Source organism: Myxine glutinosa, chromosome 1 (genome assembly GCF_964187855.1).
Source record: "Myxine glutinosa chromosome 1, kmMyxGlut1.1, whole genome shotgun sequence".
NCBI classification, from domain to species: Eukaryota; Metazoa; Chordata; class Myxini; order Myxiniformes; family Myxinidae; genus Myxine; species Myxine glutinosa.
In genome coordinates, this window is record NC_136261.1 from 426,990,757 (window position 1) to 427,006,910 (window position 16,154).

Below are 16,154 nucleotides of genomic sequence, written 5' to 3' on the forward strand. Positions count from 1 at the left end.
TGAGATTTGTCAGGATTGAAAGACATGTTCCACTTGTTTGCCCAGTCTGTGATTTTGTCCAGGTCTGCAGAGAGTGAGGAGGCAGCAGACTGCCGATCTGAGGGATGAAGAATGGAGCGACAGAGAGTAGAGTCATCAGCAAAGAGATACAGAGGATTTTCAAGAGAGTCAGAGAGATCATTGATGAAGACCAGAAAAAGGACAGGGCCTAGAACACTGCCTTGTGGAACTCCAGCCTGAACAGGAAGAGGAGATGAGAGAAACCCATTCAGGGCCACACGTTGACTACGACAAGAGAGGAAGTCCGCCAGCCATGCGTGGAGATTTCCATGGATACCAAAAGAGGAGAGTTTGGTGAGCAGAGCGGGGTGCCAGACCGTATCGAAGGCACGTGATATGTCAAGGGAGACTGCTCTAATTTCCTGTTTGGCATTGAGGACCTCCATCCATTGTTGAGAAAGCAGAAGCAGCATGTCCAGAGTAGAGTGTCCAGGTCTGAAACCAAATTGATGATCAGAGATCAAGCCATTGGAGAAGAGGAAAGATTTCATATCTGAAGCAATGATGGATTCCATGACTTTGCTGATAATTGGGAGAAGGCTGATTGGTCTGTAGTTGCTGGGATCTGTTTTTGCACCTTTTTTGTGCAAAGCGGTGATGTTGGCAGATTTCCAAGCAGATGGAAGATGACCTTGAGCAAAAGAGAGGGTGAAGAGAACAGAGAGAGGGAGTGAAAGAGCGGAAGAACAGGATTTTAGGACCCGTGGGCTGATGCCGTCAGGTCCAGTTGCAGAATCCGAGTCGGGGGTTGACAGAAACTTTTCCACCTTGTCAGGAGGAAAGGACACAGAGTCCAGGAGCAGCTGGGTACGACTGGGTACGGTGGGTACAGAGAGGGATGGGTTTGGGACACAAGATTTAGAGGCAAACACAGAGTTGAGGCATTCAGCTTTTTCGCGTGCGGAGTCAGCCGTGTGGCCATTTGAGGTGAGGGAGAGGATGGAGGGGGAACAAACACCAGAAAGAGATTTGACCAGACGCCACCAGGATTTGGAAGAGGGAGACAGATAAGAGAGTTCGGTCCTGAGAACAGAGAGATATTGTTTCCTGGCTCTCCTGAGCGTGGACACACACTTGTTTCGGGCTTTGTGAAAGGAAATGAGATTTCCTTCCGTTGGATTTGCTTTCTAGGAGTCTTGCCAGATTTGGCGGTCTCAATCGTTGTCAGTCGTTACTTAACATCCCGTTCGGCCGCGAAGCTAGTTCAGAGGTCGGGGAGAGTCTGAGAAATTCCAGAAAATGTTTTAAATAAATTTTCAATCTTTATTTCATGGAAATTGAATTAAATACTTAAACACTGCTGAATACAAATCGCCGCCTGGTTATTTCCACGAACCTTCAGTTTACCATGCTTCAACAGCACTTAACATCCGGAATTTTTTATTTTAAACAATATTTTACTTCATGGTTCTTTCACCTGTAACGATTTTCCGGGGAGCTTATGTGATGGTGCGTCATCAGTCGGTCCATCCGTCCATTTTTCCATAAACACTTGCAACTTTTTCTCCTTAACCACTGATTGAATTGTGATGAAACTTAGCACAAATTATACTTGTTTCGTTGTCACTAAAGTTTCTCACGGCATTAAAAAATTGGGTGTTCCGGGAGTCAAAGTGGGTCCACGTTTAATGCCCCCAAAATAGGAATTAGCTTTTGACTGAAATTACACACACTATTTTGATGACACTTGACCACAACCTTCACCACCCGTGCTGTACCAAAGTCTGTTCATGGCATTCAAAAAATCTGCCCCTTTGGGGTTGTGCAGGGGGCAGGGCCTGCCCTCCAAAATAGGTATTTGCTTTCTTCTCAGAAACTACACATCCAATTCCAATACAACTTGACAACAACATTCTGTTCATCACCCATGATGTACCAATATTTTTTCCCAGCATTTACAAAAATGGGGTCTAAGGTAGTCTATGGGGGTTGGGGGGTTGAGGGGTGGATGGAGGTTGATTTTTCTGTTGTTTGTTTAAAGTCTTATGATGACGTTTGTATGATTGTACATGCTGCCCTGTCCTCCAGCATCCATTCAAATTGGTTAAAAATGCCCTGATATGGTTTAAAATACTTTTAGTCAGTGTAGTATACTGCTTTATTCTACCAGCTGAGCGCCCAGGGGTATCGCCCCTCTGTTTATATTTAAATGGAAGTATACATTTCATGACGTAACATGTTCTATGATCTCTCCATATGGATCTCAGTCTTATTTCCCTCCAAACTACTGATGCTGATTTGTACACAGGTGATGTCTATCCTGCAAATGTGGAAGGCAGACAACACAACAATGATTCATCTGTCACAGAAGATTCAAAATGTGCTTCAGCAAAGAAAGGTTCAGATGATATTCACATGACAAACGGGAGTGCTGCCCGTTTTGCAACTGGTGAGTGGAAACGTAAAAAATTAACTTTGTAGAAGAGATATTTTGTGTTGAGAAAATATTAAATTTTTGGAAAAGTGTTAAATATTTTGCATTTTGATTTTGACAAAAAAAATAATTGTTGTGTTCTTTCTTTCTGTAGAACAATCCAGAAGTAATAAGGGACAAATAAGGTCCAGGCGCAGCTTGACAGTGAAGAAGAAGCCTTTTTTGAAGAAAAAATCACGAAATCAAGACTCACTTCCGATAAAATACAAGTGCATGTCTGGGCCTCACAACACCAAGATTAATATTAAATTGAACAAACACAAAAAGGTTGTAGAAAAGGGAATACGTTATAAGTGTAACGTGTGCGGAATGGATTTTGCTTCAATGAATAACATCAAAATACACATGAGGATTCATACAGGAAAACATCCGCACAAGTGCTCTGTCTGTGATAAAGGTTTCTTGACAAAAAGCAATTTGAAGAAACATATGAGGATCCATGCAGGAGAACATCCTCACAAATGCTCGATATGTGATAAAGGTTTCTCTCATAGCAGCAGTTTGAAATTACATATGAGGGTCCATTCAGGAGAGCGACCTTACAAATGCTCGATATGTAAGAAAGCTTTCTCTCGAAAAGACAGTTTGAAATTACATATGAGGATCCATACAGGAGAGCAACCTTACAAATGCTCGATATGTGATAAAGGTTTCTCTCGAAACAGCGATTTTAAATTACATATGAGGATCCATACAGGAGAGCAACCTTACAAATGCTCGATATGTGATAAAGCTTTCTCTCATAGCAGCAAGTTGAAATTACATATGAGGATCCACACAGGAGAGCAACCTTACAAATGCTCGATATGTGATAAAGGTTTCTCTCAAAACAGCCATTTGAAATTACATATGAGGTTCCATACAGGAGAGCAACCTTACAAATGCTCGATATGTGATAAAGGTTTCTCTCGAAAAGGCCATTTTAAATTACATATGAGGATCCATACAGGAGAGCAACCTTACAAATGCTCGATATGTGATAAAGGTTTCTCTCGAAAAAGCGATTTGAAATTACATATGAGGATCCATACAGGAGAGCAACCTTACAAATGCTCGATATGTGATAAAGCTTTCTCTCATAGCAGCAATTTGAAATTACATATGAGGATCCACACAGGAGAGCAACCTTACAAATGCTCGATATGTGATAAAGGTTTCTCTCAAAACAGCCATTTTAAATTACATATGAGGATCCACACAGGAGAGCAACCTTACAAATGCTCGATATGTGATAAATGTTTCTCTCAAAACAGCAATTTGAAATCACATATGAGGAACCATACAGGAGCGCAACCTTACAAATGCTCGATATGTGATAAAGGTTTCTCTCAAAACAGCCATTTGAAATTACATATGAGGATCCATACAGGAGAGCAACCTTACAAATGCTCGATATGTAATAAAGCTTTCTCTCGAAAAGACAGTTTGAAATTACATATGAGGATCCATACAGGAGGGCGACCTTACAAATGCTCGATATGTGATAAAGGTTTCTCTCAAAACAGCCATTTGAAATTACATATGAGGATCCATACAGGAGAGCAACCTTACAAATGCTCGATATGTAATAAAGCTTTCTCTCGAAAAGGCAGTTTGAAATCGCATATGAGGATCCATACAGGAGAGCAACCTTACAAATGCTCGATATGTGATAAAGGTTTCTCTCATAACGTCGGTTTGAAATCGCATATGAAAATCCATGCAGGAGAGCGTCCTCACAAATGCTCGATATGTGATAAAGGTTTCTCTCGAAAAGACAGTTTGAAATTACATATGAGGATCCATACAGGAGAGCTGAAATCTGTAATACCAGGGTATGAAAAATGAGATGAGGAGGATTTGGAAATTGAAGAAATCTGAAATTGTACCAGTGATTGTCAGAGCAACAGGGAATCCAGATGATCAAGAAAATCCCAAAGAAGTACTTATAAAGCATTCCGGGGAATATCATGACAAAGAATCTACAGGTGGAAGCTGTCAGAGGTTCAGTGAGGATTCTGAAACGAGCCCTTGGACCAAAGCTATGAGAACGAAGTTTCACAAACTGGTTAATGAAAAAGAATCCTTTACCGAAAAAGGAGGTGGAGATTTTGAGTTCTGGGAGAACTTCCTTCCACCTTCTAAATAAAACCGGTCTGTGGAGATAACAATCAACGAGAGCATCCATACAAATAGACCATGGGCCGAGTCCACTAATTCTGCTTGGTTTTCGAATTCCGTGGTCTACGATGAGAAGTATCTGCATATGTGCTTGATATGTTTAATAAGTGTATATGAACCATTAATGAAATGTTCCCATGTTCGAAATTTGCACATTAATGAGCAACGGTCAAAAACGAAGAGGAAGTTAAACTCCGTTGGTGAGGACTTCCTTTTCCCTAGCAACGGTTGCATAGATGCTTCTAAATCGAGATTTTGAGCATTGCAATCCTCTGATCATGCAAATGTATGATTTTGCAAATCATCTGATGCTATCGGATATTATTTTGTGGATTATTTCATGTACATAATTCCTATTGGTGTCGGTTGCTATGGTAAAAATATCCCTAGCAACCAATATTTCACAAACTGTTTATATGCATCAATTGATTCACTAAAAGTATAAATCTGCCCTGTATATTAGACTAGCCAGGCTCGAAACATACTGGTATACTTTGGGGACTCGTGATCCCACCCCACATCCCTATATTTATAACTTGGAATACAAAAATGAAGCATTAAAGAAACTATTTCAACACATATACTTTAATGGGTATTTATATTTTTGTAGTATCCCCATACTACCTTTCTCTCTTTTTGTCCTCTTAAGATATACAGATATACAGATATACAGACACACAGACACACAAAAACACACACATACTTTTACACACATAACACGTGCACATCCTTATCATTCTTTTTTATATTCCAAATGATCCTCATTCACTCTTCTTTCTTGTAAATATTTCCTGTTTCCTTCTCCTTTCTCTCCATTTAACACACACACACACACACACACACATGCACACACACACACACACATACACACACATATGCACACCCATGCAGACACACACATGCACTCATTTTAAAAGTCACATTTTTCAGAATCATAATTCATCCTCTCTCTATCTAACTCTCCTCCTCCCCTCCCCTCCCTCCTCTGTCTCTCATTCTCTCTCAAGCTGTGTGCATCCCTATCTGAAACAGCACTAAATAATGGCAAATCCACTCAAATATACCATTTATGTTCAGTTTATAAACGGCTCGTGTGTTTCACATATTCTCTTTGACATGCATATGATAGTGCGTATAACAAGTCTTGATGTAAACAAGTTTGTATGAGGACATCATAGTTAGTCTGAATCATTACACAAACATGCAACTCCTCCAATTCCTCTGACTATCGGCAAGTTGGTGCACATTAAGGACTGCACATATAATTTGGTTCAATAATAAATGAAAAAGGATCGATATTGTACTTGGCATGCATATTCATTGTAATTTTTCATTTGAAAATCCGTCCCGACAGGACAAAAGTTCACATTCTTAAACGACATTCGTTTTGTTTTACCCCGCAGTATAAACTGTTCTCGGCGAAAAGAAAACACAGGTATTGAAGGAACTGCGCTCCAACGCGAGTCAAAAGAATTGACGCGACCAAAGACGGAATTCGTCCGAGTTGCTTTATTGAAACAAAACAGCTCAGGTATTCTGACAAGCCCGTTTTTCGGGCAACAATATATATACACATTTATGTCTGGAAGTTTGCCCGGCAAAAGCTATACCGGGCATGCCCGGGTATCAAGGGCGAGCCTTGGAAAGGCGAGTCTGGACCTGCCCGGGCGTGTTTGGCTGCGGCCTGGCAAGTCGAGGCTGGGCGTGCCCGGGCGCTCTGGGCGAGCACTGGAAAGGCGATAGCGGGCATGCCCGGACGCTCTGGGCGAGCCCTGGAAAGGCGATAGTGGGCATGCCCGGACGCTCTGGGCGAGCCCTGGAAAGGCGATAGCGGGCATGCCCGGACGCTCTGGGCGAGCCCTGGAAAGGCGAGAGTGGGCATGCCCGGGAAAGACGAGACCGGGCGTGCCCGGGAGGTTCAGGCGTGCCCCGGGAACAGTGAGTCCGGGCATGCCCGGGAAAGGCGCTTCTGGCCGTGTTCTGGCCGGTGCAAGGCGATTATGTACATCCAGCGGTAACCGCTACACACGCCCCTCCAGAATCGACCTGCACCGGCAGGGTCAATTTAAGGGGGGTCCGGATGACCCGGCCGAAGCGACCCCTGGAGGGTCGTGGGGAGGGGTCTGACGTGGTGGTGGGTGGTCGAGTGGGGGGAACTGTGGACGGGGGGCGGCCTCACCACGGAGGAAGGGCCAACCGTGGTGGTCGGTCGACGTCCATGTGCGCCGGTTTGAGGCGTTCCACAGAAATCCGGTCCGGCCGGCTGCCGAAGTCGACGATGAAAGACTTGTCGCCCCGTCGCAGGACCCGGAAGGGCCCGTCGTACGGCGGCCGGAGTGGCCCCCGGTGCGCGTCATGATGCACAAAGACGTACTCTGCTGTGCGAAGCGCCAGGGGGACGTAGGACTGGGGGCCACCGTGGTGGGACGTCGGCACGGGGGCAAATCATCGGGCGGCCTCCTGGAGGTCCGAGCGCTGGCGAGCGGCGGACCAGGGACTGGTAGCGTCAGGCACGAATTCGCCCGGGACACGGAGTGGCTGGCCGTAGACGAGCTCGGCGGCGGATGCCTGGAGGTCTTCCTTGGGGGCCGTGCGAAGGCCCAAAAGGACCCACGGCAGCAAAGGCCCGAAGGCCCAAAAGGACCCATGAGTGCGGCCTTCATGGAGCGGTGAAACCGCTCGCACAACCCATTGGCTTGGGGGTGGTAAGCCGTGGTGCGGTGCAGCGTGACCCCCAACGAACGGGCGACCGCACCCCAAAGCTCAGACGTGAACTGTGGGCCGCAGTCGGACGAGATGTCCGCTGGTGCGCCGAAGCGCGTGACCCAGGTGGCGATGAACGCCTGCGCCACGTCAGCGGTGGTGGTGGAGGTGAGGGGCACGGCCTCCGGCCACCTGGTGGTCCTGTCCATCATGGTGAGCAGGTGGGTGAACCCCCGCGATGGGGGCAGGGGACCCACCAGGTCCACGTGGACATGGTCGAAACGCCATTCAGGCACGGCGAAAGGTGCCAGCGGGGCCTGGGTGTGGCGGTGGACCTTGGCTCGCTGGCAGGCCGTGCAGGCGTTGGCCCAGTCGCGGATGTTTCGTCGAAGGCCGTGCCAGACGAAACGCGCCGACACCAGCTTCTGAGAAGCTTTCCGGCCCGGGTGAGAAAGGCTGTGGATGGAGGCGAAGATGCGGCGCTGCCAGGAAACGGGCAGGATGGGGCGAGGCTGGCCCTGGGAGACGTCGCAGAGCAGGACGGTGCCCGCGAAGGGGATGTCGGCCAGGTGGAGGCCCGTGTCCGCCACGCGGAGTGCCTGCACCGAGGCGTCGGTGGTCTGGTCGGCCGCCATGAGCGTGAAGTCCACGCCGAAGTGGACCGCGTTCGCGCTGGCCCGCGAAAGGCAGTCGGCCACGGCGTTGTCTTTGCCGGCGACGTGCTGGATGTCCGTGATGAACTCCGACACGGCGGAGAGGTGGCGCTGCTGGTGGGCCGACCACGGCTCCATGACCTTAGCCATTGCGTAGACCAACGGCTTGTGGTCGACGAAAGCCGTGAACGGGCGGCCCTCCAGGAGGTGTCGGAAATGGCGAACGGCCAGGAATAGCCCGAGCAGCTCGTGGTCGAACGTGCTGTAGTTTAACTCGTTCGGCCGGAGTTGCCGGCTGAAAAAAGCGAGTGGCTGCCAAACCCCGTCCACCCATTGCTCATGGACGGCGCCCACCACGTAGTTGGAGGTGACCGTAGTGAGGGCGATGGGCGCGTTGAGCACCGGGTGAGCCAGCAGCGTTGCGTCGGCGAGGGCCCGTTTGGCACTGGCGAAGGCCGCGTCCATGGCCGCGGACCAAACAATGTCATGCTTGGCCGGCTTGCCCCGGAGGGCCTCGTAGAGGGGCCGCATGAGCTGAGCAGCGCGGGGCATGAATCGGTGATAAAAATTCACCATGCCGAGGAACTCTTGGAGGGCCTTGATGGAACGGGGACGCGGGAACGTGGTGATGGCCTCGACCTTGGTCGGCAGTGGCACGGCCCCGGTCTTGGTGATGCGGTGGCCCAAAAAGTCAACGGTCGTCGCGCCGAAGTGGCATTTGACTGGGTTGACAATTAAGCCGTGCTCGCTGAGGCGACCGAACAGTGTTCGGAGGTGGAGGAGGTGCTCGGCGCGGGACGTGCTGGCGACGAGGATGTCGTCCAGATAGACGAAAGAAACGGCAGGTGCAGCACGCCGTCCATCAAGCGCTGGAACGCCTGGGCCGCGTTCTTGAGGCCAAACGGCATCCGCAAAAATTCGAACAGGCCGAACGGCGTGATGACGGCCGTCTTCGGGACGTCGGCCACCCGGACAGGTACCTGATGGTAGCCCCGTATCAGGTCAATTTTCGAAAAGATGACCCGTCCCGCCAAACGGGCGGAAAAGTCCTGAATATGCGGGATCGGGTACCTGTCGGGGGTGGTAGCGTCATTGAGACGGCGGTAGTCGCCACACGGGCGCCATCCACCCCCCGGCTTTGGCACGATGTGCAGTGGCGAGGCCCACGCGCTATCGGAGCGCTGCACGATGCCGAGGTGCTCCAACGCGTCGAATTCGGCCTTTGCCACGGCGAGCTTGGCTGGGTCGAGGGGGCGGGCCCTGGCGTAGACCGGCGGGCCCGTAGTGGGTATGTGGTGCTCGATCCCGTGCCGCACCGCGACGGCCGAAAACGTCGGCCGCGTGAGGGCCGCAAATTCCACGAGCAGGCGAGCGAACTCGTTCGTTGCCGGGAGGGCGCACGCCAGTTCGGTCGGCGCGAAGCTGCTCATTGTGCACGCCAGGGAGCTGAAGGTCTCGGCGTGGACAAGGCGACGTCGTTTGACGTCGACCAGCAGCCCGTGCGCGCAGAGGAAGTCGGCGCCCAGCAAAGCCACGGGGACGCTGGCGGTAACAAAAGTCCATTGAAAGCGCTGGCTGCCGAAGCAGAGGGTGACGACGCGTGGGCCGAAAGTGCGTATGGCCGAGCCATTAGCAGCGACCAAAGAGGGGCCGCAAACTGCGTCCAGCCTGTCCTGCTCAGAGGCAGGTATGACGCTCAGTTGGGCGTCGCACAGGAAACGCCGTCCAGATGCTTTGTCCCAAATAAACAGCAAGTTGCCCGAGTGGCCGGCGCTCATGGCTGGGAATGAACGCCGGCCCGGCCGTTTCCCGACCTGCCGAAAGTGCACGGGGGCTGGCACGTCCGAGCCTTGTGTCTGAACCTGGCATGGTAATAACACCACGCCCGGTCAGGTGGAGGTCCCGGCCGTCGTGTCGGAAGCGGGCGGTGCGGCGTGGCGGCCGCCAGTTGCACCGGCAGTTCGGCCTCCAACCGCGCAGGGCGCTCGGGCATCGTGGGCGTTGTGTCGGACGGCGGCGGGCTCCAGGTAACCGCGCCGATGTGCTGGCCCACCGAGGAGATCTTATCGGCTTCCCTGGCGAGGGCGCGGGAATCAGTGATCAACGTGCCAGCCAGGGCGAGGCGTACCGGGTTAGGCAGCTGACGGAAGAACAGCTCCCGGAAAAGGAATGCCGGAGAGTGCTCGCCGAGCAACGAGAGCATATAGTCCATGCGCTCGGACGGGCGTGTGTCGCCGAGCTCGGGCAGGTCAAGCAGGCACCGTGCGCCTGCTGCCGGTGAGAGGGCGAATGCACCGAGGAGGAGCGTCTTCAGCGCGTCGTATTTGTCAGCAGCCGGCGGGTGCTGGAGGAGGCTCAAGGCGCGGGCTGCGGTGACGGAACCGAGCGCCGCCACAACATGGTGGAAGCGGGTGTCGTCCGCGGTGATGCCTCGCAGGGCGAACTGGGAGTCCGCCTGGGCGAACCAAACAGCCGCGTGAGCCTCCCAGAAGGTAGGCAGTTTAAGCGTCACTGCCGTATCCATGTCGGTAGGTCACCAATGAAGGAACTGCGCTCCAACGCGAGTCGAAAGAATTGACGCGACCAAAGACGGAATTCGTCCGAGTTGCTTTATTGAAACAAAACAGCTCAGGTATTCTGACAAGCCCGTTTTTCGGGCAACAATATTGTTACAGATGCGGCTTTAGATGTTATATTGACCGAGCGATGGTGTATTTAACCGCGTCCGAACAGTTACTCCCCGATTAGAACCCGATTCCACCCGACGTTGACCAGATCGCCCCACAGATATTCAATCGGGAAACCTCTAAAGCGACCGAAAGAGAATGAAAAATAATAAGAAGAAGAATACGGAGGAAGAACAGATTTATTATACACACACAAGCAATGGATGGAAGAAGCAGTAACACAGCGAATCGTTAACTTACACTATTCATTTTTACTTAACCCCAAGACAACGAGCAGGACAGGACGTTCACACTTACACAGGGGATATTGCAGGCAGGTAGGGCTTGAGGTGGATTGCTTGAGAGGGAGGCAAAGTCAGAGGCAGCAGCTCTCAATGCCTCGTGGTTTTGGCGGGAAAACCCTCCGTCGCGTATCCGCTGCGGTAGACGTCACGCGCTGGTTCGGCACACCTGCTCCTCTTCTTGTGGTGGAGCCATCTCCCTCCTTTCAGCGCATCTCTCCAAAGCTGGTTTACTTGCCGAGTAACTCTCCTCTTTGGCTTGGAGCATTTCGCATCTCACCGCTCCTCTTGGTGCCGCCTCTTTGCTCATCTCCCAGGTCATCTCCCAAGTCATCTCGTAAAGCAGTCCCTTACAGTCGCTTTTATCACCTCGGGCGAAATCAAGCCGCCGGCTCCGAGGGCACGCCTACCGGGTTGCTCACCGCGGTGCTGATTGGCTGTTAGGGCTGGTTCACTCCTTCCCTCTTATGACGAGGTGCAGACACGCCTTTCTTCTCCGACTCAAAGCACATGGGCAATGGCGGCCTGCGGGATTGAAAACAACTCCCCTTTTGAAAGGAACTTTGGAGAGCGGAGATGTTTGGGGAAATTGGAAGGGCCTACGCTTATTTTGTTTGATACAATGCAAAGTCAATCTCGTGGGAAACACATATTTAGCCTACATGGAATAAGGAAATACACTATTTAAAAGATATATCGTGACCTGCGTGTAAGTTTCATGGAATTAACTAGGAGGACGGCTGCGACCATTATTTTCATTAACAGGGTGTTACCATACTTTTGTAACGTTCACATTGTAACGTTTCCACATTCGTTACAATATATATACACATTTATGTCGGGAAGTTTGCCCGGCAAAAGCTATACCGGGCATGCCCGGGTATCAAGGGCGAGCCTTGGAAAGGCGAGTCTGGACCTGCCCGGGCGTGTTTGGCTGCGGCCTGGCAAGTCGAGGCTGGGCGTGCCCGGGCGCTCTGGGCGAGCACTGGAAAGGCGATAGCGGGCATGCCCGGATGCTCTGGGCGAGCCCTGGAAAGGCGAGAGCGGGCATGCCCGGGAAAGACGAGACCGGACGTGCCCGGGAGGTTCGGGCGTGCCCGGGAACAGTGAGTCCGGGCATGCCCGGGAAAGGCGCGTCTGGCCATGTTCTGGCCGGTGCAAGGCGATTATGTACATCCAGCGGTAACCGCTACAGTATAATCTTTTAACTATGAAATGCATAATTTCTCAGTCTTACATTCATCTGAAATACAAAATTTTGTATTCATTAATCTTTCATTTTCAAATGGAAATGACCCCATTCTATAGAAAGTGGCAAAACCTTTGTTGTAAAATGAAGAAAAAAGAACAAAAACGCAGAGATTTTTGTTGATACAATAACATAATGCATTCCTGTCAATCATATTTGTGCATTCAGTAGCAAAACATCAAAATAAATCAATGACTAATGGACTCAAGTTATAAAAACCCACAGAGTATAAGGAAATAATTAAGCATCTTCATCTGATTCCAGAGTGTCAAAATCTCCCTCAATCTCTGTCAAGTCAGGAACAGACGCCTGAATTGCACAGACTTTAAATGAACACAAATCAGTACAGGGAAGCTTGATGAGCAAACACAAGCACCGCTCTCGAGTACATTATGTCTTCTTGCAAGAGCAATGGGAAAGTTCCATTACACTTGATAGTGCTGGGGGAAGACCCAGCCAGTCTATGGTGAGCAAACCATTATCAATATCCCAACCATTGTTCTTTGGTGATGATATTTCTGGTTTGCTGATAAGGCACATTTTGTGAATGGCTGCTTGGGAGTTTGCTCGCTATATGTGCTTGTGCATGAAATCTCTGTTTGGAGGCAAGCTTTTCTCTCCACAGCTCCCAGTCTTGAACATTCTGCATCTTGCTTCATTGCCGTCATGACAGCCCTTCTGCCCATAGAGTTCACAGGTGTATGCTTCGATGTCTTCATGCAAGGATGGTGGTACTGTAAACGTCATGCCAAGCTTTTCAAATGTGGATCAGTGGTCTTTATTTGATGTGAAGATCTTTGCAGATTTTGGTTTACTATTACCATACAAAGCACTCATTGTGTCGCATCCAGTAAAACAATGAAATCCTATAAACGCAGAACAAACTTCTTTCCTGAAATGGTCAATTATGTGACAGACAACAATTGTGCGTGTATTACTTCCTCTGCCTGTGTGGAAGTAGACCTCTGCATCTATGTCCTTGCAAAATGCCACACATAGTACCAAGACATCGGTGTCTGGTCTGATCATGATGATGATGTGATCACTGTTACTTTCAGCGTATGAGGAGTGAAGTAGAAGTCTCGAATTGGCTTCTTGTGTTGAGAACAGACATGGGATTTGCAAAACTTCCTCATCATTGCCATGCTTTCCAATAGAATGACACTCAATGCAATGTCCAACAATAATTGTGATGTAATCAATCAGCTTCCCAGTCTTGCACCACTGTTTGAACAGAAACTGGAGCAGATTTTCCTTGTTGTCACCACAAGATCGAAACTTGGACCATTGTTTTGGAGTCCTCTGATCAGGAGAAAATATTTCACTGATCTGTGTCCCTCCCTCTGCTCATCTTCCTCTTTCAGCATTCTTTATGCTGCCAGACATGTATCTGTCTGGAACAAAGTGCACAACTTTGGATTTGTTCATCTCTGCCTGTTTCACAAGGACTTTCAACTTTTCATCAGCAAACTGTCCAAATGTTGGCTGTGGTTTGACGACTCTGATGAGTGCCATCGAATCCCATACCCACATTGATCCAAATTGCATCTCCTCAACTGATCCCTCCAGGAAGTTCATGAGTTTGTCTTTTTGGTTTTCACAGGAGAGCCATCATGGTTTGCCAGTGGTGCAGGAAATGGACCCAATGAATGAACCAGCATCTCTTTGATGTCAACCTTTCTCACTGAACCAACAACAATCAGCCTGCGGACAGATCCTGGTCAGTTATCAAGGCGATTTCTTTACCCTTCACTTTTGTTATGGTCGATTTATCTATATCCTTGAAAGTCTTCAGCTTCAGCTTCATCTTCGTCATGGTGTCATGAAAACCAACATAATTTGATTGAAGTCTTGTCTGGCAGAATGTTGTGAAGGCAACCTCACCTTTCTCCTTCGCTTCATGAAGGTCTGCAGCGACAGGTCTGATGCAAGCTGACCTGATGTGATGTAAAACAGCTTGTCTCATTCTAGTGAAGGATCAAAAGGGTTGACCATATTTTGAATTGTATCCATGATGTTCTGTATGTTCTTCTCATCAGGCCATTTTCGTGTTCTGTCTAAGTCAACATGGGCCCGACATGAAGTGTCACGACCAACCATCGCCATCTCCTGACAATTCCTCGTAATGGCAGTTCTTTCATATTTCAATAATGTGCACTGCACCCTTCTTGAGTGTGAATCCAGTCACTCCTCCTTTTGTCTTGGAGTCTCGGTTTGCAGTTTGCTCAATTATTTGGTCACAACCAATTTGAGCAAACCCATGCTTCTGTTGTGTTTGTGCAACAAAATTCCCAGCTTGAAACTCTGCATAGATGTCAGGGTGACTCTGTCTCAAGCAGCACATCTCAAACCAATACGATGTCAGATACCTTGCATTATTGATTCTGTCATATGAAAAGAACCAAGGTGGAATGGAACGGATGCTCGACAGGTGAAGGTTCCAACTGGCTTGCCTTGTAGCCCTGATGAATAGAAGCAAGTCATCAACCATTGGAATATATATGCTCCAGAAGTGGAACATCTCAATATTGAGGTTGTCCATGATGAATTCTCATAGCCACTGACAAGCTCCTGAAATTTCTTTGAGTTGACACGGTCGTCAAAGTCTTCAGCTGGGAATGCCTTCTGCAGGTGAATTGCAAGCTGGGAAGCGACATTTCTCTCCTCTCCTGATAGTTTCCAAGTATGACTGCCATCGAAGTCGTTGCAGTGCTTCACAAAGTAATTTGTGAGATCTTATGCTCCTGTTCTAATGATGGCCACTTATTACTCCCCCGACAGACCCACTAGCAATCACTTCAGACTCGGTGATAATGTCCTGTAAGCCAGCATCAGAATATCGCTTTCCAATAGTCATTAGGCACAACACCGGCAACAGCATCCATGTTGATGTCTGCTGCTGTGGGTGGCCAGATCAGCTGAGGATTGGCACAAGTTCCATCAGATATTTTGAGCCTTTGAATAAATGGCCTGGTCCATGACTACAACAATCTTACTGAGTCCCAACCCATCGGCTATGGCAAGGTTGCGGCATAGGATTGTGTACCCTGTGTTTGACCGAGTCGGACTGGCATCCATGACAGGTAAGTAGCCAATATTTGTTTGTGTTGGAATAGCACCTCTTTTAAACAAATTGTAGAAACCAGTCCATCCAGGTAAGAGAATTTCATTCGGACATGCCGTCTTTGTGAGAAAGTATGCGCTATCGATTTTCCGTGCAGTTTATTGGACATGGATATGGTTCTCCAAGTCCAGGTGGACATTCTCAGCATATTTCTGGGGCGCTTTCCTTTGCCCTCCACGATAGAATTCCATGTTGGTTGATGGTGGCTGCAGGGATCGTTTCGTCATTCTCTGCACAGATATTGCTTCATCAAGTGAGTCATCAGTGGATACCTGCCTTTGCATTATTATACCATTGGTATTGTGGGTGGTTCCTCTACGAGGTAGAGTTTCTTCACCGTCATCATTGTTATCCCATGCAATCGTTGCATGGATATTTGGCTGGATATTTGGAGGTATGAAATGCTCTCCTCGCTGAATCTGAAGTTGGGCCAGAGCTGTGTCGTGTTCAAGGACTTGGGAAATGGAAGTACAATGTCCCAGGCCATTCAACAGCCCGATAAGCTGAGCAGATCAATTTATGTGTCCAACCAATATAGCCAATGCAGAGTGCGTAGGCATGGGCCTCCTTCCATTGAATGCAATGTTCATTTTCTCCTGGAAAGTAGAAATAATCTTCTTACTTCTATCTTCACCAATGTTTACATGTGCAATTTATTGAAGAAGTTCATCGGATGCTCCTGGTGACCATACCATGAAGTTCAATGAATCATTACGCACAACTCTAGCAGCACTATCCATGTTGTTGTCTGCTGCTGTTGGTGGTCAGATCAGCTGAGGATTGGCACAAGTTGCAATGATACT

At 48.9% G+C, this 16,154-nt stretch overlaps 1 protein-coding gene across 1 annotated transcript; it reads left to right on the forward strand.

Moving 5' to 3' along the window:
- The first annotated feature begins 2,803 nt into the window (after positions 1-2,803).
- LOC144894317 (uncharacterized) lies at positions 2,804-14,340 on the forward strand. Its single transcript, XM_078786918.1, has 2 exons — positions 2,804-4,226; positions 14,267-14,340. The coding sequence occupies exons 1-2, from the start codon at positions 2,804-2,806 to the stop codon at positions 14,338-14,340; spliced, it is 1,497 nt and encodes a 498-aa protein (XP_078643044.1).
- The last annotated feature ends 1,814 nt before the right edge of the window (positions 14,341-16,154 follow it).

Coding starts and splice junctions, on each gene's coding strand:
- LOC144894317 (XM_078786918.1), top strand. CDS start 2,804: ATGGATTTTGCTTCAATGAATAACATCAAAATACACATGAGGATTCAT. Junction 4,227..14,266: donor TCCTCACAAATGCTCGATAT/GTGATAAAGGTT, acceptor TCTTCTCATCAG/GCCATTTTCGTGTTCTGTCT.